We start from the raw sequence: 26,301 nt of genomic DNA, 5'->3' as shown, positions 1-26,301 counted from the left end.
ACCCAAAAATTGTTTATGGGATCAGGTCACACAGCAAGGGCAGTAATGTTGTGATAAAATTAGATATGTTTAAAGCCTATGATAAGATGCCATGGACTTTCATAACCTCTTGAGGAAAATGGAGTTTGTTGAAAGTATTATTCAAATAAACCATAGGCTCATTTCCTATAGTGTGTTAATTTCATCAGATTAATAAAGGCCCAAAGCAAATTTTCAAAATTCAAGTTGAGGCTCAAAACTTTTTAAGGATTTTTATATCTCTCATAGTTATAAACAAGGAATTCATGAAAGTTTAGAGATTGAATTAATTAATTTCATTCAAAGTCTAAATAATTACATGAGCAAACATTTTAAAGAATAACCGATTCACAAAAATAACCGAATTATAAATCAATTCAGTAATTGAATTAATAGAGTAATTAAGCACTAAACAAACAATTTCAATTAAAACTACTTTCAAACTCTCCCTTTACAAATAAGTTACATTTTTTTGCCACAAAGTGTTTTAAATTTGCCAGTAACTACGTTTATGGATTCCAGAGATGCCTAACACCTTTCTAGAGAAAATCAGTTAAATCCTTGCACTTTCTCCGATTTTAAAAAACATTAAGGTTTTAAGACCTTTAAAAAATGAGTTTCCTAATTCGTCTAAACAAATAATTAGATGGAGACTCTATAATTTTCACAGATAGGCAAGTTATTGATACATTTTAATCGAGTTTAAAAACTGATTGTAAAACTCCTGACCTGTGGCATCATGACCCATGCATCGCACAACCATCAACTGGGCATTTTCCCTATGAGATTTCTTGTGTCACACGTATCAAAGCACGCACCTACAAATTTTCTGCAATTTCTCAATTTATTCTAAACGTACCAAACCTCAAATCTCATTCTGAACCACGCCAACAAGTTCTTGTCCAAATGGTTATATTGACTTGTACGAAGGTTCAAAACATAAAATGGAATGCAAATGTTCAGAAAAAGGGATTAAAATGTTAAATTACAACTTTTTTTGAAGAAGAAACACCTTCTTAAAGATATGGTTCGGCATCTGCTATTTGGGACCAAATATTTACTCCACAACAAAATAATAGAAACTTTGACGAATTCAATTTTTATATGACACAAATGGTGGAGTCCTACACGAATAATATTAGCACATTTGAGTAGTGGAGGAACAGTGCAAGACAGCATCCCGTTCTCACCATAATGGCTCGAGACGTGCTAAACGATCCAGTTTCAACCTTGGGCTCAGCAAGTACATTTAGCAAGGGTGGGAGCAGCTCACTGACACTCATTGGGTAGCAATGCTATGGATCAGGGGCGGAGCCAGCCCTTCGGGTGGGGGTTCGGCCGAACCCAGTAGCTTTTGTCCGAACCATATATTTGTATTAAAATTTTTGTCAAATATGTACAAATTATTAATTAAGAACCCACTAACTTTAAAGAATTAGAACCCCGAACCCACAAGCTTCGAATCCTGGCCCCGCCTCTGCTATGGATGTTCTAGTCTGTATCATAACTGGAGTAGCTTTGAGCGAAGAAATCAAGAAAGACCATGAGATTGTTTAGATGACAAAGATCTTGAAGAGATCATGTCACTTGAAGTTGTATCCAGACAACCTATTCCAAAAATGAAGATTATGATAATCACGATCCGATTCCTGCTACTGTTAATATTAGGGGTATACATGGATCGAGTTGGTTCGGATTTTTTAAACACCAAACCAAACCAATCCAGACAGCCTATTCCAAAAATGAAGATTATGATAGTCACGATCTGATTCCTGCTACTGTTAGTATTAGGGATATACATAGACCGGGTTGGTTCAGATTTTTTAAACACCAAACCAAACCAATTGCGCCGGGTTTTAAAATTTATACACCAAACCAGACCAATAAAATTCGGGTTTTTCAACCTCGATTTTCTCGGGTTATTCGGTTTTCTCGGATTTTTCGATTTTTTTTTTCTGGAATAGTCTTGATACAGAACATATACACTTTTACTTCAAATATTTCTTTAGTCCTAGTAAGATACAGCTATATAATTAAGGTGTTTCTTACATATTTGGTAATATGAATATTTTCCATTCTAATGAAATGAAAAGTTGTATATAATTTAATTAAAAATTTGAAATAAATCGTATATATTTATAATCTATTTGAAAGTAGCTTTTAAATTACTTTAAAAAAATTGTATTCTATGTAAATTCCTCCAGAAATAATGGTGATTAGTCCAATCACTCATCCTATCTTTTGCTAATTGTAGCCCATGATTTTCTAACCTAAATTGGGACCTAAGATTTGGTACCATGACTGCATGACATTGCGTATATAGGCATTATATGGAGAACGTGACCTTACATATTTTCAGTAAATTTTCCATGTTGCTTTACTTAAGTAATAAGCCAAAAATTATAATTCACTAAACCTTAGGCTGTTTTGGTTTTTTTTTTTTTTTTTTCTCTCTTCAATTGTTTTATTTATAATCCACTACTACGGGTCTATGGCTGGTTTCTTGGAAAGTTTAAGACTTCAATCGTAACTAATGTTCTGTTCAATAATAGCTGGAAGATTTATTTTATTCTTTTGTGCCCCATTGTTGTAGTTCGTTAAAAAAATATACTATTTTCATTTGTGGTTGTTTAAAGCAACACGTTCATTACATTTTGAGTCACGTTATGAGACGTGCTGACTGTTGGAAATTTATATTCCACTCATAAATAAGCTTGTCAGACTATATAAGCTATTTCTTTCGTGTCATTCTATATGTTAATTAGTTTATCGGCGAAGGCTCAAATATGCCCCTAACCTTTGCGAAATTGCACACATATACCTGTCGTTAAAAGCTTGGCTCGAGTATGCCCCAATGTTTTTTTTTGCACCATATCTGCCCTTACGCTAACGGTGCCCACAAAAACTCGGGTCCCCCTCTTTTGATGACCCGTACCCGATGCCCCGCCCGAACCCAACAAATTAATACCCAACGTTATTTTTTTTCCCTCGTTTCACTCTCTCTTCTTCACCTCTTTGTTTAGGAGACCGACCCATTTCACTAGGGTTTGCGTCGTCGTACGTATTAGCTAAGGTCTGAGTTGCTGTTTGATCGGAGAAGGGTCGTCGTTGCAGTTTTCCGGTCGTATTAGCTAAGGTCTGAGTTTTTATTTCATCTATTTATCATTTTGTATGCTAGTTAGGGTTTTTCTGAACTGCTTGTGTGTGGGTTAAGTTAGGGTTTTATATAGTAAGAGAGATTCCAGTATTTTATTGTGTTTTTAGGCATCTATTTCTGATTTAAATATGCCCGTTAGTGTTTTTTTTTAGTGTTTGTGTGTGGGTTCAGTTAGGGTTTTATATAGTAAGTGAGATTCGAGTATTTTATTCTTGTTTATAGTTGTTTGTGTACGTTTAAATACTAAAGAACACATATCTGGTCATTAAAGTTGATTTTTTTTTTAGGTTGTTGTGGTTCATAATCAAGTAAAGTATTCCTCTTTTAGCTGTTTGTGTACCTTTATATACTAAAGAACAAATTGGTCATTAAAGGTGTGTTTTTTTAGCTGTTGTGGTCCTTTAAAGGTGCTGATGTTTTGGTAGTTGGGAACACTTTGTCTGGTTTTGATGTTTTATGGCTTTATTTACTGATGTGGTCCCCCATTTGTGTCCGCTTTTTCTATTGTTTTCATGTGTTGTCCGTGAAGATGATTGAGAAAGTGGATTTGGTCTTCCCCTATGGGGGTAATTGGGTCTTTTCACATGACATAGTCTATAATAGGAAGTTGATGCACACTTTGGCTGGTTGTGAAGCTTGTATGATTACTTATAAATCTATTTGTAAAGAATTTACAAAACATTGTGGGTTTAGAGTTGTTAAGCAGCTTCTAGTGACTGGCCCCTCCGGGAGGTATTACTTGGTTACTGCTGATGAGGGTATAAGGACTCTACAATGCTTATTCTCTAAAGAATTCAAGGATATTAACTTCTTTGCTGTTGATGCATCTGAACTAAAGGTTTTTGCTCGAAATATCACTCACCACACAGAAACCTTTTCCATAGACTTTGATGTAGCCTCTGAATGTGATGAAGAAAAATTAGATGATTCTTCTGAATCTGATTCTGCAGATAATGAAGTGTCAGTGAAAGAAAAAAAGAGGGTTGTAACTGATAAGTTGGAACAGTTTCAAGAGTTAGAGATAAGTATGACTTTCAAGGATGTTTATGAAGCTAGATCTGCAGTTAACTTTTATGCACTTGTCAATAAGAGAGGGCTGGTTTTAAAAAAAAAAACAGATAGAACTAGGGCTAGTTACAAATGTCAGGAGGGTTGCCCCTTTAGGTTGTATAACTCAACAGATAACAAAAAGAATACTACTTGCTTGAGCATCAAGACCTTTATTGATAAACACACATGTCAACCAGCTTTCAAGAATCCTAGGGCTGATCAGAATACTTTAGCTCAGTTGTTTAAGAAAAAGGTTCAATGCAATCCTAAGTACAAGGTGAAAGACTGGAGTGGGGAGTTGGAGAATAATTTTGATTTAAATGTGACTAAGGCTAAGCTCAAAAGGGCCATGTTGTTAGCTCTTCAGAAGTTAGAGGGCAGTTTTGTTGATGATTACAAGAAACTTGAGGCTTATGGGCAAAAAGTTAGACAATCTAATCCTGGCACTGATGTTGTGATAAATATATCAAGAAGTGCTCTTGAAGAAGGTAAAAGAAATTTTTTGAGGATGTACATATGCTTCAATGCATTAAAGAAGGGTTGGAAAGGTGGGTTGAGACCATTGATAGGAGTTGATGGTACATTTCTGAAGGGTAGATATAAGGGTCAGATATTAGTGGCCCTTGCTCAAGACTCCATGAACCAATTTTATCCCCTTGCTTGGGCTGTGGTAGACAAAGAAACAACCATGACTTGGACTTGGTTTTTTGAGTGTTTGAAGATGTCTTTGGAACTAAAAGATGGACTAGGGGTGACTTTCATCTCAGATATGCAAACGGTAACATTTTCAGTTTTTTGAGTGTTTTCCTTTTGATTTAGTATCAAATTATTCACTGTGTGTTTCTGTTTTTGTCATAGGGATTGGTTGATGCTGTGAAGAATACATTGCCTAACTCTCACCATAGATACTGTGTGAGACACATTGAGGCCAATTGGCAAAAGAAGTGAAGAAGTGGACAAATGAAGAAGTTGATGTGGTGGTGTGCTTGGAGCACTTATGAAGAAGAGTTCAAAGACCAACTCAAAAAGTTGGGTGAATTATCCAAGGAAGATAATTATTCTGCTGCCAAGGATCTGTTACACTATCCTCCGCAATCTTGGTGTAGAGCATATTTAGACACTAAGTGTAAAAACATGTGGTTGACAATAATTTCACTGAGTCATTTAATTCATGGATTCTTGAAGCTAGAAGAATACCAATCATCAGGATGCTGGAGGAAATTAGGACAAAGGTTATGAGGTTGTTGGTTAAAAATGAAGATGAAATCAGGAAATGGGATGGTGACTTTAGTCCAGAATCTCTGAAGTTGTATGATGACTACAGGGCAATTGCTCACTACTGCAAGGTTGAGTATAATGGTGACTATGGCTACGAAATATCTGAAGGTGAAGATAGGCATACTGTTGATCTTTCACAGAAAAGATGCACATGTAGAGTTTGGCAATTATCTGGAATCCCTTGCCTCTATACTATCAAAGTTATCCTGTATGACAAGGTATCAAATTAGTGTAATGCAAGTTTTTTTTTTTTTTGGTTTAGAAGTTTTTTCTAGTTAACTACTAGGTGGTATTTATTTGTTTTGAAGGGTGAACCTATGGATGAAATGCACTGGTTCTACAGCAAGGAGGCATATTCCTTGACTTACAAGAACAAGTTGCAACCTGTTATAGGACAACAGTTCTGGAAGATTACTGAAGCTCAAGCCATGGAACCACCTGATGTTGCCAAGACTGTGGGCAGGCCTAAAGAGAGAAGAAATAGAGAACATGATGAAGCAAGGAAAAGGAAGGGAGAGTGGAGTCTATCAAGAAGGGGTATGGTTATGACATGCAGCAAATGTGGTGGAGAGAACCACAATGCTAGAGGCTGTTTCAAGGTAAGACAGTCTTTTAATTTCTCCATTCAGAATTTATTCATGTAAAATTCTTAAACATTTATCCTTTGTTAACAACAGAAGGTTGATCAAACAAAGCAAAAGGGTGCCTCAAACATTGCATCATCCTCCACACAACCTGAAGCTCAAGACTTTGATGACTGGTTGGAAGATTTCTTCCACACTGATGCTGCAACTGAAGATATGACACAAGACTCTTCTCAAGCCACCACACAACAATCACAAGCCTATGGTCCAGATATTGGCCATGAGGAAGATCCAGTGCTGCGGCCCTTAATTATCTCTGAGTCACAAACAATACTGAAGGCAAGAAAGCTGCAAATGAGGCCACCAACTGGTACAAGAAGAATTCAATTTATTGAAGGTGTTGATGGAGTGTCAATGCCCACAGACTTTCCATATTCACCAACTAAAACAACTTGGGGAGGCAATGCAGCACTTACACCCAGGCAGCTTGAAACTCAAGCAAGAAGAAAGAGGAAGAAGATTAGATCAAAAGGGAATGCAGCTGTTGTACCAGATTCTGGAGTATAACATGTGTTGCAACTTTTTGGTTACCTTTTTGGACAAATGTTTAATGATGGTTGATGGACAACCTTTAAGCTTATCTTAGCTGCTGTAGCAGATTGTTTTTTTGTGAATTCATTGACACATTTGACATGTCGATTGTTGACATGTGAATGTGATTATGAATTTCAGGTTGAATGTGAATATGAATTTCAGTTGACTGTTACTGTTGACATGTGAATGTGAATGTGATTATGAATTTCATGCGAATGTGAATGTGAATATGAATATCAGTGGCAGTTTCAGACGTGTTATGGTCTTGGTACTTTGAACCTTTATGAATGTATGTTGCCAAGACCATGTGGATAGGGACATTTATGTGGTCAAATCATTAAATAGTTGGTTGGGGGGTTAGATGTTGGCAATTACTCATTTATTTGGTGAAGGTAATAACTCACAATGCACTATAAATTAGTGGCCCTTGCTCAGATTTGTTAACACACCCCACAGAATTCATTTTGTCTCTCCAATTCTAGGCAGCCCTATCTCCAACAAAAATGACCGACATTCTAGTGACGTTTGACAAACAATTAACCAAATCGTACATTGAAAATGACGATTTAATCTTTCCTCCTGATGTTTTCCAATTTCTACCAAGATACAACCGTGAAGCAGCCGTGATTTACAACGGTGGTGCGCACTACATGAAGTACAAGGTTGGCTGATACAAGCGCTTATGTAATGGTTGGAAAAAATTTATCGACGCTAACAACCTGACAATAGGAATGGTGTTACGTTTTCAAGCTTGCGAAGTTGACGAGCGCATAACCTTCTTTGTTAATGTTGAGACGGAAATCATAGAAATAGAGGATTAGGTCTCCGTATTTCTATTTAAGTAACCGTTTTATTTATGTAATCTCTTTCCGCTTTGAATGTTAGCAACAAAATTTGAAAGATGAAGTAAAGATGCAAGTGTTTTAGACATTGCTATGAAGTAAAGATCCTAATTACAATCAGAATTTGCAACAAAACCATAAAGGAACAAGAACATGAAGACACAAAAACACTAGGGATCAAACTTTCATTGCATTCCAAACGTCAAAAGAGTTGCAACGAAACCATTACATAACATTACCTAACATCAAAAACACTTGTAACGAAAACATTACCTAACACTAGCAACGAAACCATTACATCGCATTGCATCTAAATAGCAGAACTACTAAAGCCACAAACCAAATGTTCCAACCCTTACATTAGATCAATTTTTTAAATCTTCCCTCATAACATGTAACTAAACACAAACCAAACAAAGCAACACAATAATACAACATAAACTTTTATCGACAAATTCCAAACACTTCCACCAATACAAGAAGCATCAACCACGTCCACGACTTCTTTAAAATCTTCATTATCGATAGAAGAAGCCTCAAGCTCATGCACAACGTCCTTAAAAGTCACATTATCAATAGTTGAAGAATTGGCCTCAAGTTCATCAACAATTTCCTTAAAATCATCATTATGAATTGTTGTAGAGTTAGCCTCATCAAGTTCATCCACAACTTCCTTCAAAGCTTCAAGTTGAAGAAACTCAACTTTATCCTTCAAAAACGTGTTTTCGTTAATAAGCGCATCATTTTCACTCCTCAAAATATTGCTTTCACTAATGAGAGAATCCTTTTCACATTTCAATTTATTGATCACTTGGTTAGCTCTTGTTGAAATTTTTTTGTCTTCCCATACCCAGTATCCATAAGATAATGCCTTGGACAAACAGAAAATTAACGGCAAAACAAAAAAAAAATCAAAATCAACCACAAAACAAATTACACCATGAAAACGAAAAGAGCTAGCTTACATCGGGCTTATGGCACCTGAAAAAGCGTCTACTGGGGTTATTTGGAGTCCACGAAGTCAAATGGAGTGCAGCAACTCCACAACCACAAACCCGACCAGTTGACGAGCTCGAATTTTTAGACATTTCAAGAGCAATAATGAGCAAAATCAAACAATAAAGCTAAACTAGTTAAAATATCATTCAATCTAAGAGGAATTTACAACCCTAATTTTTTGGAAAAAAAACTCCATTGAAGAAGAGGTGAAGAAGAGAGAGTGAAATGAGAGAAAAAAAATAACGTTGGGTATTAATTTGTTGGGTTCGGGCGGGGCATCGGGTACGGGTCATAAAGAGGGGGACCCGAGTTTTTGTGGGCACCGTTAGCATAAAGGCAGATATGGTGCAAAAAAAACGTTGGGGGCATACTCGAGCCAAGCTTTTAACGACGGGTATATGTGTGCAATTTCGCAAAGGTTAGGGGCATATTTGAGCCTTCGCCGTTAGTTTATTAACTATGGAATTTAATAAAGTAAAAGATGTGTATTAACTGGGGTATATGACTCTCGTTCTCTTAAATTAAAGATGTGTATAATATACTAAAATATTCTTGAAATCTTATAGTCTTAAGTATGTCATATGAAATACTGAAATTAAGAGTGAACAAATATAGAAAGTGGACGTTCTTTTCAAACTGAAAAGGAATATCAAACAAATAAATTTGATAAAAAAAATATCTTTTTCTGCTAAAATGTAAAATACTTTTTGGTGCCCTTTTCTTACTTAAAATAATCCATAAATACTTTTTGGTGCCCTTTTCTGACTTAAAATAATCCATTCCAAGTACTTTTTTTTTAAAATGGATGCCACAAGGGCTTTTTATTAATTAATCAAAAAAACAAAGGTTCAACAAATAAAGTAAGAAAAAGCAAAAAGGGAAAGTAAACTAAGCTAAGAACGAAAACTCAAAAGAGAAGAAACCCTATACTAATCTCAGTCAATCTAGAAGGGAAATCCAATGTGTGACCATCCACAAGCTGCTGAAGATCTGGGAAATGCCACTCGGTGTTGTGTAGCTTCAGATGATGAATGAAAGTTGACATATGTTGTTTGATTCAAACAAAAGCATCTGAAATTCGAGGTTTGAAGATTCCAAAGATTTCTATCTGGTAAGTTCTTTTTCCGCTCCTTTGTAGCTCTTATGCTTCCAAAGTTTTGAATCGATATGGGTATGCTGAGTTGTGGCTGAACTTGAGTTGATTGTTGCTGAGCCTGTAGCTGATGTTGCTTCTGTTTTTGGTCCGAATCTGCTCTTGTATGTTCTCCTTGGCTTCGATTTATGTTCCCCCCTCCTCTCATGTTTTGGATTTGTTGATTTTTATGGCTTTGTGTGTATTGCTGTCCTCTAGATGTTTTCCTCTGGATTTCTATTATAGTCCTTTGCTTTCCTTTGCCTTCTACTGCTTTCTGGGGTTGTTTATGTTGTGCTAGTTGCTGTCCTCTTGTAATTGTTCTTGTAAGAATCTTCACTCTGTGCTTTGTTGTCCTCCACCTCTGTATGTCCTTTCTTTGAGATTTCAGTCTGTACCTTCGCTTCATACTAAATTCCCCTGATTGTTGCTCAATAGTATGAGCACTTAACAGTGCTAAGACCAACCATTGAGCTATTCTTAGGTAAACCAGCATGTTGTTGAAGGTATTGTAAAATCTCTGGATTGTGTTCTTATTTCTTCCTGCAAAACAATAAACAATGTTAGTTGAAAAGAGGCTTTTTATGCCCTCTTCCCTCTACGGGATTTGAGCAAGAAAACCAATGAATCTCCTCCTTCTCTCCCACCCTCCTGTCATCTCTTGCTTGGTCTGATTCTCAAGTATGGCAAGTTTAGTTTATCATTGTTGATCAGCCTTCTGTCTTGAATGTCCAGTCCCAGAAAGGAATCAATATCTACTTCTCTTTCATCTAGTGCTACATTTGCCAAATAATCAGCTATCTGATTTCCTTCCCTGTATATATGAGCTATTCTAACAGTTCTAGTGTTCATCCTTTCCCAAATCTCTTCCATCATTCCTACGATCTGCCAAGGCACTTCCCATAATCTTAGGATTATGTTTTCAGCAATAGGGAATCAGTTTCTATTATAACCTGTTGATATTCTTTCACCTCAATCACTTTCAACGCTTGTAGAATAGCCATAGCTTCTGCTTGTGTGTTGGTGCACTGGGGGTTTTCCATCTCTTTAGCCTTCGCAACTAAAAGATTTGCATTCTCATCTCTAATACAGAAGCTCCAGGATCCTCTACTAGGATTTCCCCTTGAGGCACCATCTGTGTTGCATTTCACCCATCCTACCTCTGGTGGTTCCCACTTAACATGAATCACTTTGGTTCGTGGAGAGTAATTCTAAAGTGATTGCACCAGAGTACTCTATCTATATGCAGCATATTTAAAATTACCTCTCCTCACCCTCATAAACATGATAATTGAATGCATGATTTGGTAGACTAGCTTGACCTTAGACATCTTGCCCCCATGCCTAATAACTTTTCTTCTTTTCCAGAGTTCCCAAACAATAATAGCTGGCACTGCTTGGAAAATATATTTTACATAGTGATTTACTGGGGCATCCCACCACAAATTAATAACTTGACTCAGCTGAAGATTTTGAATATTTAATCCCATGGGTCTGCAGAAAATGTTCCATGTATATTGTGCAACAGGGGACTTTAAAAACAAATGTGCTATAGTTTCCTCTTTAGGCTCATCACAACAGAAACATCTGGAAGGAAACTTAAAGCCCCACTGCTTCACTATCTCATCTAGGGGTATTTTAGCTTTCCATAGTCTCCATAGAAAAAATGAGATCTTCACTGGTAATCCTTTTATCCAAATTCTCTTGTACAACTCATTAGTATCCATTCTCTGCCTCAACAAATTGAAAGTTGTTCCCACTGTAAATTTGCCTCTAGTATCCATTCCAAGTACATTATGTCTCACGATCCGGATTTTTAAAAGCACTGTTTCAAATTAATACTGTAGCATAAGCATTTTTGTGCTTTATGTATTTTGGTAAGATGGTGTTGATCATGATATGGATTATGATTAGAACATCTCGACAACAGTATCTCCCAAAAAGAAGGAAAGGACTTAAAAGTTCTCTATCTTATTTCACGTTTTAAAGTTCAATTTTTTATTTTGACGTTCTCAATTCATTAATTTCATTTTCGGAATACATCAACCCACCCTAATTTATTACTAGATTTCATTTGGACACTCAAACTACGACTTATTGCGATTGAGCACCTAAATACAAAACAACATCAACAACAACAACAACATACCCAGTATAATCCCACAAGTGGGGTCCGGGGAGGGTAAAGTGTACATAAACCTTATCCCTACCTTGGCAGATGGAGAAGTTGTTTCCGATAGACCCTTGGCTCGAGTAACATATTTCAATTAGACAATTCTGGCTCAAATTTTGAAAATGTTTTGCGCATGTCCTAAAGCCCACACTCGTAGATATGTCAATCACTTAAAATATGTCACCTTCTTTAATTTTATGCATTAGCCTCAATAAGCCGTAAAACCTTCCCAATTGAGGCTGGTTTGTAGAATTAAAGAATGTGTCATGTTTTATGTATTTAACTTATCTACATAAATAGACGATTGAGAATACACACTAATTTTGTTTTATTAAATCGAAAGTATATAATAAAAATATTTTATTATGTGTTCAAATGCTCAATTAAAAGAGAACGATGAGAAAAGATGTAATATAATACTATAAAAGAAAAAAAAACATTAATATTATTAGGAAATATCAAGTACAATGAGTGGAGAGCAAGACAAGGTTGGACGAGGCTTACCAAGTTTTTTTTTGGTAACCAAGGTAAATTACCATTAACAAACCAACAAGAAAACATACAACCAAAGAGCACTCAATCTCACTAATCACCTTCTAGGAAGGGTATTAAGAGCAAAGAGCCTCCAGTTGATCTCTAATTACATCAAGAATCTCTGTATCAGCCATCTACATTTGTAAGCTTTCCTAGATCGTTTAACTACCTCAAGTCTATCTACATATTCCCTCTTTATCTGTGTCACTACTCCAGTTGTATCTACATTGATTCCCTTGAAAATCTTCCAGTTCCTTGATCTCCAAACATGATAAATCACTGCTCCATATAACGCTGCTATCAATTCCTTGTGGAGCTGTTTCCAATGCTTGTTCCTCACCCTGCTTAGAATCTGCTTCACTGTACCAGTAGGAAAGTTTATGCCAGACCATTGTTCCATTGCAGACCCGACCCTTTTTGTCCACTCACATTCAGCAAACAGATGTTTATGAGTTTCCTCCACCAATCTATCACATAAACAGCAAGAATCATCCTCTATCTGTATATTCAATCTTTTGAGTCTCTCTTTAGTTAACAGTCTATCCTGCATTGCTAACCACAGTGTAAATCTATGTTTAGGCTGTGCAACTTTAGTCCACACCAGCTCCGAGATTCCAAGCCTGGTAAGCTGCCCCAATAATGAATTATAGCTCTGAGTAAGTGAGTACTGCCCTCCTGGATTAAGCACATAGTTCCCAGATGAGTACCATCCGTGCATGTCCACTTTTAACACATTTATTTTCTTCCAGTACCAACTGGAGTCCTGCTGTGGTATATGTGTCCAGATATTGTCATTATTCTTCATATAAATTTCATGCACCCACCTTATCCATAAAATATGTTCCTTCATTGCTAATTGCCACAACAGCTTCCCCACTGATGCCTTATTCCACAGCTTGCTTCCTTTGATATTTAGACCCCCAAACTTTTTTATACAGCAGACTTGTTCCCATGACACTAAAGCAATCTTTCTAGTATCCTCTTTGCTCCCCCATAAGTATGCTCTACATATTATATCCACTTCTTTGATCACACTCTGAGGTAGAATGAACATAGAGCTCCAGAAGCTTTGGATTGAGAATAGGACAGCATTAATAATCTGCAGCCTGCCTGCATAAGATAGTTGTTTAGAGTATGCGCTTTTTATCCTTGTTGTAATTTTGTCATTAAGATGTTGGCACTCCATTTTGCACCATCTCTTTGAGGTCAGTGGTAATCCGAGGTATCTAATAGGAAAAGAACCTAAGACAAACCCTGTCCTCAATAGAAGTTGCTCTTTGGTCTGATCATCAACACCTGCCAGGAACAAATTAGACTTGTCCGTATTTGGTTGTAGTCCAATCACATCACTAAAATGAGTTAGTTCTTCCATAATTCTAGAAACAGAGCTCATGTTACCCTTGCAAAAAATCATGAGGTCATCTGCAAATATCAAATGAGTCAGCTTTATTCTTTTGCACATTGGGTGGTACTGGAAATCAGGCAGCTCCCCCATGCACTTCAAAGTTCTTGACAAATACTCCATTACTAACATAAACAATAGGGGTGACATTGGGTCCCCTTGTCTAAGTCCCCTCTTTCCTGCAAAAAACCCATGCCCTTCACCATTGACTTTAACTGTGAATATTGGAGAAGTTACACAGGTCATTATCAAATTGATGAAGCTGTTTGGAAATTCATATCCCCTTAACGCTTCCACCAAGAATTCCCAACTCACCATATCATAAGCCTTCCTCAAATCAATCTTCATTAAGCACCTTGGGGTAGTTTGTCTATTATAGTGTCTAAGGATGTCATGACATATAAGAACATTGTGTAGCATGGACCTGCCCTGCACAAATGCTGATTGGTTTTCTGCTACTATTGTTTGTATTGCTTCCTTCAGTCTTTTGACATATCACCTTGGAAATGCACTTATAAAGCACATTACAGCAAGAAATAGGTCTAAACTGACTTGCTTGCTCTGGACTACTAATCTTGGGGATCAAGGCAATATTAGTAGCATTCAACTGTTTAAGTAATTTGCCATTTGTGAAGAACTCCAGAACTGCTGTCACCACATCTTCTCCCACTATTTCCCAGGCTGATTTAAAAAAGCCACTGCCATATCCATCAGGCCCAGGGCTCTTATTACTATCAATCTGAAAAACTGTTGTTTTCACTTCCTTACCAGTATATGGTTGCAAGAGCAGGACCTGTTGTTCCTGAGATAACAATGGGCCATTTATAAAGAAGCTTCTAAATGCTTTAATTCTCACCTAAGCTTGTTTACCAAGCAGTTCTTTATAGTAATTGACAAACAGACTTGCAATCTCTTCATTATTTGAATGCCAGTTCCCTAGGTCATCTCTCAGCTGAGTGGTAACCTGCTTCAGCCTTCTATGTTTAATTACTGAATAGAAGTATTGGGTATTATCATCTCCCAGTTTTATCCATGTGACCTTGCTCTGTTGCTGAAGAAACATCTCTGCAAGGTATGAGGATTGCCTAAATTTAGCTAGCTTCTCCTTTTCTTCCTGCTGAAGAACCAAATTCAAAGGATCAGTCTGCAAGGCTCTTTGTGCTATAAACAACTCTTCTCTGTCATCATTTGATTGTGTAACAATGTTCCTGAAAAATTGGGAGTTGAGCTTTTTAAGGTCAGACTTTAGTAGCTTCAGCCTTCTCACCAGTTTCCACATGCTACACCCATTTATATTTATATCCCATCCTTTCCTAACTGTATTCATGAAAGAAGGGTGTTGGCCCCAAACATTGAAATATTGGAAAGCTCTTTTCCTTCTAGTGTTTTGGCCAGTCAAAGTAAGCTTAATTGGACAGTGATCACTTATTCCCTCTGGTAAATTAACAGCAGTACATGGAGGCATATTATTAAGCCAAGCTGAGTTTATAAAAGTCAAATCAATTTTCGAAAAAACTCTTGGAGAACTATTGTCATTCCAAGTATATTTTTTCCCTTGGTGTGGTACTTCAATAAGACCACAAGTATCCAAGCAGTCTTGAAAATCAGCAACCTCATTCTATGTAACAGGATTACCACCCAGCCTGTCCTCCCCTCTCAGCACCGAATTAAATCTCTCAACACTATCCATGGTGTAACACATCCCACATTTTGCCTAACCAGGGATTCCCACAATTCTCTCATACCTTCCTTCGTATTATAAGCATATACTATGGACATAATATACTTGAGTTGAAGAGGAATATACAAGATTTCACAAGTGATAACTTGTGATGAAGAAGCAAGAGGCACCACTGTATAAAAATCAAGTCTCCACACCAACCACACTCTTCCATTATAACGAGATTCCAAATTTGTGACGTATTGCCAACCTCCAAACATTATGCTAGCTACTTCAGCAATCTTATTACTCTTTATTTTATTTTCTAACAACCCCATCATTCCTACCTGCTCTCTATTGCAAAGGAGTTTTGCCTCGTTTTGCTTATTAGGGGCATTTAGTCCCCTCACGTTCCAACAAATCATATTAACCATTCCCCGTTTGAGGAATGGGAGTGCCACCCACATTCTCAATCCTTGCTACTGTTACTTGCCCATAATCAGATTTCTGCAGTACCTGATAAGTGTTTTTACTGGTCACTTGATTATGTGATTTCCCTGGAGCTTTGCCTGGTTTAAATGGAGTAACCCAAGTTGGGATAACCTGCTCAGTGCCCTGCCCATGTTTAATTGGGCTAGATGTTGTTGGTTGCACTGCTTCCTTTGCTTCAACACATTTTTTTGCCACTACTACAGCTGCTGGTGCTCCTTTCTTTGCTACTACTGCAGCTGCTTGTACTCCATTCTTTGCTGCTACTTCATCTACTGATTGTGCTCCACTCTTTGCTGCTACTGCACCTTTTTGTGCTCCACTCTTTGTTGCTACTGCAGCTACAGGTTGTTTTTGAACTACAGTAGTCTCAGCCTGCACAGGTGGTTGTTCCTTCTGTATAGGAGCTCTCTTCTTTCTACAATCCCCTTTAAAGTGACCATACTTATGACAGTAGTTACACAAAGTAGGCTTCCAATCATACACTACTTTCTGCTCCACAATTGAGTCCCTTTCATTACGAAACAGTATTGTGTCTGGCAATTTCACATCCATCTTGACTTCTACCAACAATCTAGCAAAATGTAACCCCTTTTTCTGCTCAGTATTGTGATCAACCATAAGTGGTGTGCCCACTAGACTCCCCAATTTACTCAATCCTTTTACGCTCTAATATTTAAAATCCAGGCTTGGCAATTTTATCCAAATAGGAACTGTGTATAGTTCATCTCTGGTAAACTCCATGTCAGTATTCCATGACTTCACTATGAATGGTTTGTTGTCGAAGTGATAGATTCCCCCTTGTAGAACTTCATTCTTCCCCTCCGCTGTATCAAATCGAACAAGCACTATGCCATTTTTCAACATAGATACTTTGTTTATACCATGCTTCACCCAAATTCTATGTTTATAGACATTAATCACTTCGAAGGGAGGATGTGCACCTAGCACATAGCATACAACCACTGTTTTCCAGTATAGTATCTCCGATTCAATATCATCAAACTCGATTTCAGTAATTAGGGTTTCCCCTTGCATTTTAGGTGCAACATAATCCAATTTGAACCCTGCATTTGATACCTTATTGATATCGAAATTATCCCAAATTGACCCCTGACTAGTCGTTTCAATTGCCTCTTCAACCTGATCAGCCCATGATTTAACTCCACTACTAGAAGAAGATTTCTTACCCGAGCTAGCCGATTCTTGTGTGACCTCCATCCATATCTGTGATGTTCCGATTTAGTAATTTCCTCCTCAATACGAGCTGGTGTTGTTGATTCAGGCCTTATTGCTGCCGCCGGAGTTTCGCTTCCCACTTTGGCCGGTGCTGCTGTTGCAGTGCTCTTTGTTACAATCGTTGTATTCTTCTTTCCTCGATTAGTCTTATTTTGTAAAGCTTCCTGTGCCATTTGCGCCTTCACGGTAGGTATGCGTACTCTCTTCTCCATGACCGGCGCATATTAGTTAACATGCGCCGAGAGAGAAACAAGCCGACTCGAGAAGCTTCTGGCTTACCAACTTGATGCACCAAAAGTCGACATTTTTCATAATCCATAGTTAGATTCTGATGCATAAATTTGCTAATTAATTTCTGGTCCGGCTACTCAACAACTCCTTTTCGAAGCTTTATTGCTGAATCTCTTACTCTGTATATATCAAACTACTTGTTGTTTTTTTTTATACGTTTCCAAAGAAAATATAAATTAGGAATAATTTTGGCTATTTTATTGTTATGTATGTCTTAAGATGTAATATCTGTCATGCCCTATTTTTAACGAAACAGTAACTCTTTTTTTTTTAAAAATGTCAAAACCAGTAACATAATTAGAATAGAAACATTTTTTTTTTTGAAAAAAAAAATCAACATAGTAACTTTTCCTTTAATCAAGTGATAACCTCTCTTTTCAATTATATGATATCACAATATATTCACATATTGGCTTCTACACAAAGTCACAGCATAACGGTCCTTAAGAGTATTTGAAGGAAGAAGATATACAAAAGCGATAAAGTTACTTCAACAACTAGAAGTTTCAACTAATACAAATTATATAAGTCAGTGGTTTCCTTCCTAAACGCCCTTAGTTTTTATTAGCCTTTCACATGCTGACGTTCAGGATGGCTCATCTGCTATTTTTTTTAAAATAAAAATAGACCCAAAAAATGTACAGAACTCAAAAAATGAACCAGCCCAGATAATCAAACGACTACATGTTAATTCTGTAAACCGAGAATGAAACGAGGAGAAGTTTTCATATATGTCTAGATTCCAACTCAAAATATACTTAAAAAGAATTACCCCATCACCTTAACCATGATACATTACAAATTTCTATGGGAAAAGAAGTAGAACTGTTTTAAAAAAAAAAATTACTTGATCATACGAGAAGATAACAACAAGGGAATACCAAATCTGCATAGAAGCTCATATTACACTCTCACAAATCAGTAGTTTCCCTTGTTAAATTCATGGTTTCTATACGTCATTTTTTTCACTGATTTATGTTAGAAATAGGAACGTCACGGACTAAAAAAAAAATGACTGAAACATAAAGTTAGCCAAGCGACGAGGTTAAACACATATTCGACGAAATTAGTCTCCTTACACTAATTTACAACAAACGAGGAGAGAACACATTCCAGCCAACCAAACCAAATAAACGACGAGAAATACTTGAACGACTACATTTCTACTTCTTATAAAATGAAAGACGAAAAGAGGACGAGTGTGATTACCTTCTCCGTGACAGCGAACTGAGGCTATTGTCGTCGTCGAGTCTCCGAATCCACTCGAAAGCTTGTTTTTTCAGCCGAGAACTTGAAAAGAGATTTTGACAGCCAAAAAGAAACTCAAAGTTAAAGACGATTTTTCTGCGTATGGAACCTTTGAAAGAGATATTCTCAATGAAAGCTTTGTTCAAAGGGGAGTTTTCAGCCTTAAAAAAAAAACCTCCCTAGAACAGCCCAAGAAGGCCGTATTTATAGGCAAACACTGAGGGTTTCAACAGCTTGAATTCGAAATTCAAAAAATAAGGAAAAGAGGGGGGGGGGGGGGGGGGGGAATTCTGAAATTTCAAAAGATGAAAAATGAAGAAAAAGTGACGGATTTTCACCTTTTCAGATGGGTTTTCAAATCCAGAGGTTCCTTGGGACTCTGAATTTGGTGGATTCGCGCGTCTTAACAGTCGGCGAGCCATTACCCATCGGGTCGGAGTTGGAACCGACGGTTCACTACACCTCTCCCCCACAGAGGTTGATACGACCCCTTACTGGTTCCTTCTGCCACTGCGTCAGTCAAAAGATGTGGTAGCAGTAGAGGCGATGGAACGTTCTAAACCCACAGATTTCGCTACCCTTTTTCGATTCGAGAGAGGGGGAAGGTGGTTTTGGCAGTCTGATGGTCGTGGTGGTGGTGACGAGGTGACGGAAGTGACGTGACAGGGTGGGATGGCGGCGTCGGGGTTTGCGCTGGTTGAAGGGGAAGAGAGAGAGAGGTCGTTTGGTTGAAGGAGAAGGAAGGGTTGTTTGGTTCGTTTGGTTTAGTTACTGAAGATGGGTAGGTTTAGTTGTAGGGGGTTTGGGCCGGGTCGGTTGGGTTTTGGGCTGGGGTGGTTGAATATTGGGTAGGGGCGTTTAATATTGGGCTGGGGCATTTTGGGTTAAGGAGATTTAATTTGGAGTAGAAGGGAATTGGCCCAATGTTTGGTAGATGAATTATTTTCTAATCAATTAATAAAAACATGCTTCTTTGTCCTAATTAATTCCCAAAAACGTGTACATATGAAAATTATAATACAAGTAATTTACTATACGTATTTAGTTTAAAATAGAATAAACGATGATTAACATAGTAATAAATAGGATCAAAGGAAAAATGTCAATGCCAATATTGATATAGGAATATCAACACTATTTTGAGTGATTTAATTGTAAAGAATGTTGTTTAGTAATTTTTAATTATAAAAATATGATGTTTGGTAATTTTTAGGAAACGATAAAAAACGTCCTTAACTTAAGAGAAATATATCTCAAAAAATAGTGTAATAATTAGCGAAAATATTCCAAACTCATTTATTGGGGAATTTTCACGACTGAGAAGCATAGTGAAATTAATTATATGAAAAGGAGGGCCAAAATTGAGTGTCAACAATATCTATTCATTGGATATTAACTCTATTTATATGACTATTTCCTCATAATTGAGGTGTTTGTGTCTTCAAAAACAATTACTACCTATTAAAATGTAACATGAAAAATTCGCCTGGGTGATGGTGGGTGGGGTGGTAGGAGGGTCGTGATTGTGGGATGGTAGTTTAGGGTTGAGTATTTGTCTAGATTATATACAAATGTTTTAGACTAATATTTTTGTTTACGTACGGAACACAAGAAAATGAAGAAAAAACCCACTTATCTTTCTAAAAAGCATTTTCCTTTATACAGAACACACCCCAAATATGTTTATGCCTGAAAAGGGATATAAAAAAAAATACATATGAAAACTACATATTCCTCTAAAATCAAATATCTCTACTTCTCTGTGGTCATAATCGCCTAGGCACATGCCGTTATTCCTTGTACGAACGTTTTCATGAGGTTATAATATTCTTTCGCACAAAAACCACATACCCAATTTAACATGGTTTTCCATTTCCTTGTCATTCTTTCAATAGAAATCAATTTGAAAAACGTGCCATCAAAGTCTTCTTAGATGTTGTTTTCCCTGTGATTTGTATTTTATTTCATGCGGCTGGAAATTGCTATTGAAACAGGTCCATACATAAGCGTGCTAGTTAGTCTATTAGCTAGTTCTTCTTCTAAAACCCGACTATTAGATTATGTAATTATTTAGTGAAACATATTTTGTAATCTTCTATTTTAGGATAGCATATATTAGAATTATTTAGTCAAATTAGTTCCTAATTTGTAGCCTAGAATTCTGTTGTAAATCATGTATATCAACCCATTCAAGGGAACAGAATAATCAAGGAAAACATTATCTTACATGGTATCAGAGCAGGTTCTCCTAAAAACCCTAGCATCCTAAAACCCTAGCCCTTGGCCGCCGAACCCCCCCCCCCCCCCCCTCTTTTCGTTTTCCTCTCCTTCGGCTATTCCCCCTCCTCTTCTCCATGGCTGACGCCTCCAAGTTGCATCCTGCGACTACCGTCACCAAAATCAAATCATGCATTCCCATTGTGCTTGACTACGGAGGAAGCCAATACAATAACTAGGCTACCCTCTTCAAGCTCCATTGTCGTGCAAACTTGGTAATCGACCACATCCTACCTCCTGCCTCCCCCACCGTGCCACCACCGGCAACTGCAGTCGAAAAACTTGCTGCTAAGGCCCTATGGGAACGGCTAGATGAAATTGTTCGGCAATGGATATATGGTACGATATCGAATGATCTTCTCAACACGATCATTCATTAAGAGGACACTGCAGCCGAGGCTTGGGACCGCCTTGTTCATCTCTTTCAGGATAACAAATAGGCTAGGGCTCTTGCTCTTGATGCAAAATTCACCAACACCAAATTGGTGGATTTCCCGAATATGAAAGCATACTGCACCAGGCTGAAAGTTCTTGCAGACAACCTTGCCAACGTCTGACACAAAGTCTGCGACGAACGACTTGTGCTTCGTCTTCTACGAGGGTTTTCGGAGGAATATAAAACTTTTCGCACGACGGTGCATCACCGTACTCCTCTCCCATCTTTTGACGTTGTCCGGTCAATGCTTGAACTTGAGGAAGATAGCCATGCCGAGGACGCCATTCACGATTCCGGCTCGAATGCTGCTCTTGTTTCCCACAATGTTAATCCTCAGAATTTCTCAGGAAATGGACAGCCTAATAATTCTGAAAATAACTTCAACAATCGTGGAAACTCGCAAAATCGTGGAAAGAAAAATAACCGCGGTCGCAGCGGCGGCAACCACCATAACCGCGGTGGCAGCGGGAATGGACAAAACAGCGGCGGGGGCAGCCGAACCAATGCACAGGCATACCAGCCCGCCGCGTCGCAGCAGCAGGGACCCACTTCCCCGTCGTGGTATTTTCCACTGTGGGAAGCTTGGGGGCCACAGCCGTGGGCCACCCCACCGTGCCCCTACCCCACGGCTGGATGGCAGCAGCCCCGCGGCTGGCAGCAGTCGCGTCCAGCTCCCTCGCAGCAGGGAATTCTTGGCCCTCGTCCTCCACAGGCGTTCTACTCGTCAGCCTCGTCATCACATGGTGGGTATGCACCCACAGATATTGATCAAGCTATGCACACAATGTCGTTGAATCCGCCCGATGACAAGAATTGGTACATGGACACCGGAACCACATCTCACATGACCAACTCCCAAGGTACTCTCTCGTCTTATTATCAATTGAGCAAAAATAATGGCATTGTTGTTGGTAATGGTAACATGATTCCAATTCGTGGTTATGGTCATACATCCCTTCAAGAAAGTCCCTCTTTAAAACTGAAAAATGTCTTACATGCACCTAAACTCATCAAAAACCTTATTTCCATTCGTAAATTTACTATAGATAATATGGTTTCTGTTGAATTTGATCCTTTTGGTTTTTATGTGAAGGATTTACGGACTGGGAGCAAACTCATAAGATGTGAGAGTTCGGGTGATCTTTATCCATTCTTCAAAAAATTTTGACCCATCTCGTCTTCCGCACCATCTGCTTTTAGTGTTATCTCTCCTCATATCTGGCACTCCCGTTTAGGTCATCCAGGGGATGTTATTCTTAGTTCTTTACGTAGTAGTAATTTGATTGAATGTAATAAGGCTCGAAACAATATTTGTCATTCTTTCCCTCTGGGGAAATTAATTAAATTGCCTTTTTATGACTCTCTTTCAACTACTACTATGCCCTTTGATATTGTTCACAGTGATTTATGGACTTCACCTGTTCTTAGCTCTTCAAGTCACAGATATTATGTTTTATTTCTTGACAATTACACTAATTTTCTTTGGACTTTTCCCATCAAAACAAAGTCCCAAGTTTATAATTATTTTTTGTCTCTCTGGACTTTCATTCGCACTCAGTTTGAAAAAGAAATCAAAACTTTTCAATGTGACAACGGGCGTGAATTTGATAATGCTCCTTTTCATAAGTTTTGTGAACAAAACGGGATGATTTTCCGCTTTTATTGTCCCCACACTTCCCCCCAAAATGGTAAAGCGGAACGGAAAATTAAATCCATCAATAATATTGTTCATACACTCCTTGCCCATGCATCTATGCCCCCCTCCTATTGGCACCACGCCTTGGCCATGGCAACGTACCTACACAATATTCTTCCTTCTAAACTCTTAGCATATAAGACACCCACTCACATTCTTTATCAAAAGAATCCATCCTACTCTCATCTCCGAGTCTTTGGCTGTCTATGCTTTCCTCTTTTTCCCTCCACACAAATTCATAAGCTGCAATCTAGGTCCACTCCGTGTGTCTTCCTAGGATATCCTTCCAATCATCGGGGGTACAAATGCTATGACTTATCGAGCCGAAAAATAATCGTAGCCCGGCATGTGTGGTTTGATGAAAATTCCTTTCCATTTTCACAAATAAATACTCCATCTCCTACCTCATATGAATTTTTGGATAATGATAATTCCCTATTGAGAATTCAATTGTTGCATGACCAGGCCACTGCTCCGCCAATGCAGCCCCCTCCCTCTCGTGCAACCCACCACCCGAGCTCCCCCTCCCCCTCTCCTTCATCGTCGACAGCCCATCAGTCCACCTCTACTGCCCCAGCTGCTCGCCAGCCTCTTCATCCTCCCACGGTCCACACGACAGTCCCCCCACTGCCAGCCCCTCCCTCTCCCACGCTGCCCCACCACGGTAGCAGCCCCCCATCTGTTCATCGCAGACTACACGTAATCAACATGGGATCTTTAAGCCGAACTTGAAATACCATAATCAAGCCTTAAGTGTCACCAACAATTCCATCTCCCCCATTCCTCGGAATCCCGTTGGTGCCCTTAATGAACCGAATTAGAAAAATGCTATGCAAGATGAATATAATGCTCTTATTGATAGTAAGACTTGGGAGTTGGTCCCTCGTCCTCCAAATGCTAATATTATTTGGTCTTTATGGATTTTTCGGCATAAAAAGAAATCTGATGGTTCTTTTGAGAGGCATAAAGCCCGTCTTGTAGGTGATGGCAGGTCTCAACGGGAAGGTGTTGATTGTGACGAGACTTTCAGTCCGGTGGTCAAGCCGGCAACTATCCATGTGGTTCTTACTATTGCTTTATCTCACTCTTGGCCCATTCACCAGCTTGATGTAAAGAATGCTTTCTTACATGACAATTTGAATGAGACCGTCTATATGTATCAGCCTTTGGGATTCCGGGATCCAGCTCGTCCTGATCATGTCTGTCTCTTGCGTAAGTCTCTTTATGGTTTGAAGCAGGCACCACGGGCTTGGTATCAGCGTTTTGCTGAATATGTGGCAACCATTGGTTTCTTGCATAGTACATCTGACAACTCTCTCTTCACTTATTGTCGTGGAAAAGATATTGCTTACATTTTGTTATATGTGGATGATATTATTCTAACTGCATCTTCAGACTCTCTCAGACTCGGTATTATGTCCAAGTTAGCTACGGAATTTACAATGAAAGACTTGGGTCCGTTGAGCTATTTTTTGGGGATTGCTGTCTCCCAGGACAAAAATAGTCTCTTTATGTCTCAGAGTTCTTATGCAGAGGATATTCTTGACAGGGCAGGCATGTCACACTGTAAGCCATGCCCCACTCCAGTTGACACAAAAGGCAAACTCAGCGCTTCTTCAAGCGCCCCGTATGAGGATCCTACGAAGTATCGTCGTCTGGCAGGTGCTTTGCAATACTTGACATTCACTCGGCTTGACATATCATACGCCGTCCAACAAGTTTGCTTGTTTATGCATAACCCCAAAGTCCAGCATATGGAAGCATTAAAACGCATTTTGCGTTACATTCGAGGTACGATTGACTTTGGCACACATTTATACAAATCCTCTCTACAGTCACTACTATCATATACAGATGTTGATTGGGGAGGATGTCCAGACACTCGACGCTCCACATCGGGTTATTGTGTCTATCTTGGGGATAACTTGATTTCTTGGTCTTCCAAGCGCCAACCTACTCTATCTAAGTGAAGTGTTGAAGCAGAATACAGAGGGGTTGCTAATGTTGTCTCTGAATCTTGTTGGATTCGTAATCTGTTGCTTGAACTAAATTGTCCTATTCGTACAGCAACTTTGGTCTATTGTGATAAAGTGAGTGCCATTTACTTGTCTGGAAATCCGGTACAACATCAACGTACCAAGCATATTGAAATGGACATTCACTTTGTTCGTGAAAAGGTTAGACGTGGCGAAGTTCGTGTCCTACATGTTTCGTCCCGTTATCAGATTGCTGACATCTTCACCAAAGGTCTTCCGCGCGTACTATTTGATGATTTTCGGGATAGTCTAACCGTTCGTAAACCTCCCGCTTCGACTGCGGGGGTGTGTTAGATTATGTAATTATTTAGTGAAATATATTTTGTAATCTTCTATTTTAGGATAGCATATGTTAGAATTATTTAGTCAAATTAGTTCCTAATTTGTAGCCTAGAATTCTGTTGTAAATCATGTATATCAACCCATTCAAGGGAATAGAATAATCAAGAAAAACATTATCTTACACCGACTCATATAAATATATAATTTTGTGTTAGAAAAAAGACAGTATTTAGCAAAGAGAAATGATATAGTAACTTTTTTGTGTGGTTATAAGATTTGGAACTTGTGATCTTAAACTTATTATAACATCTATGTGAACTATAAAAATAATTCATTAAACAGTAAATGAAAAAAAATAAAATTAAACATTTTCAGATTTAAAACTATATTAAAAAAAGGAATAAAGTCATGTAAACTGTACCCAATGGTGTGCCCTAGTAGTCAATGAAGTGAGTTGAGCACCATGAGGTTTCAGGTTCAAATCTCAGCAGAGACAACACACTAGGTGATTTCTTCCCCATCTGTTCTAGCCTTGGTGAACAAAGTTTTCCCATACCTGTTGCTCGTGGGAGGTTGCAGGTATCCCGTGGAATTAATCGAGGTGTGCATCCGGACACCACAATTATCAAAAAAGAAAAAAAACAAGTACAACTTAATATAATCTACAATTGCAATAGGCTTTCCGCAATATTTCTGCAACAATTTAATAACTACGATGTTATGTTCTTTTAAAAAAAAAAAAAAAAATTAAAGTCTTTATTGATCCATTAGTGTGTAAAAAGATACAGATTGAATTTGACATTTCATACTTTATACATGATGTCGAAACTACTAGAATTTGGCTATAGCGATCTACGATTTAATTGTGTCATATTATAACTTGC

At 38.1% G+C, this 26,301-nt stretch overlaps 1 protein-coding gene across 1 annotated transcript; it reads right to left on the bottom strand.

Moving 5' to 3' along the window:
- Nucleotides 1-14,154: 14,154 nt before the first annotated feature.
- Nucleotides 14,155-15,761, bottom strand: LOC132613142 (uncharacterized). Its single transcript, XM_060327190.1, has 3 exons — nucleotides 15,509-15,761; nucleotides 14,659-15,242; nucleotides 14,155-14,565 (listed from the first exon to the last, which is right to left on the bottom strand). Exons 1-3 carry the CDS (start codon nucleotides 15,759-15,761, stop codon nucleotides 14,155-14,157), a joined length of 1,248 nt encoding a protein of 415 aa, XP_060183173.1.
- Between the last annotated feature and the right edge of the window lie 10,540 nt (nucleotides 15,762-26,301).

The sequence above is a fragment of the Lycium barbarum genome, chromosome 10 (genome assembly GCF_019175385.1).
Source record: "Lycium barbarum isolate Lr01 chromosome 10, ASM1917538v2, whole genome shotgun sequence".
Classification (NCBI taxonomy): Eukaryota; Viridiplantae; Streptophyta; class Magnoliopsida; order Solanales; family Solanaceae; genus Lycium; species Lycium barbarum.
Note: the sequence above shows the minus strand (reverse complement) of the source record. Positions and strands in the feature narration are given on the sequence as shown.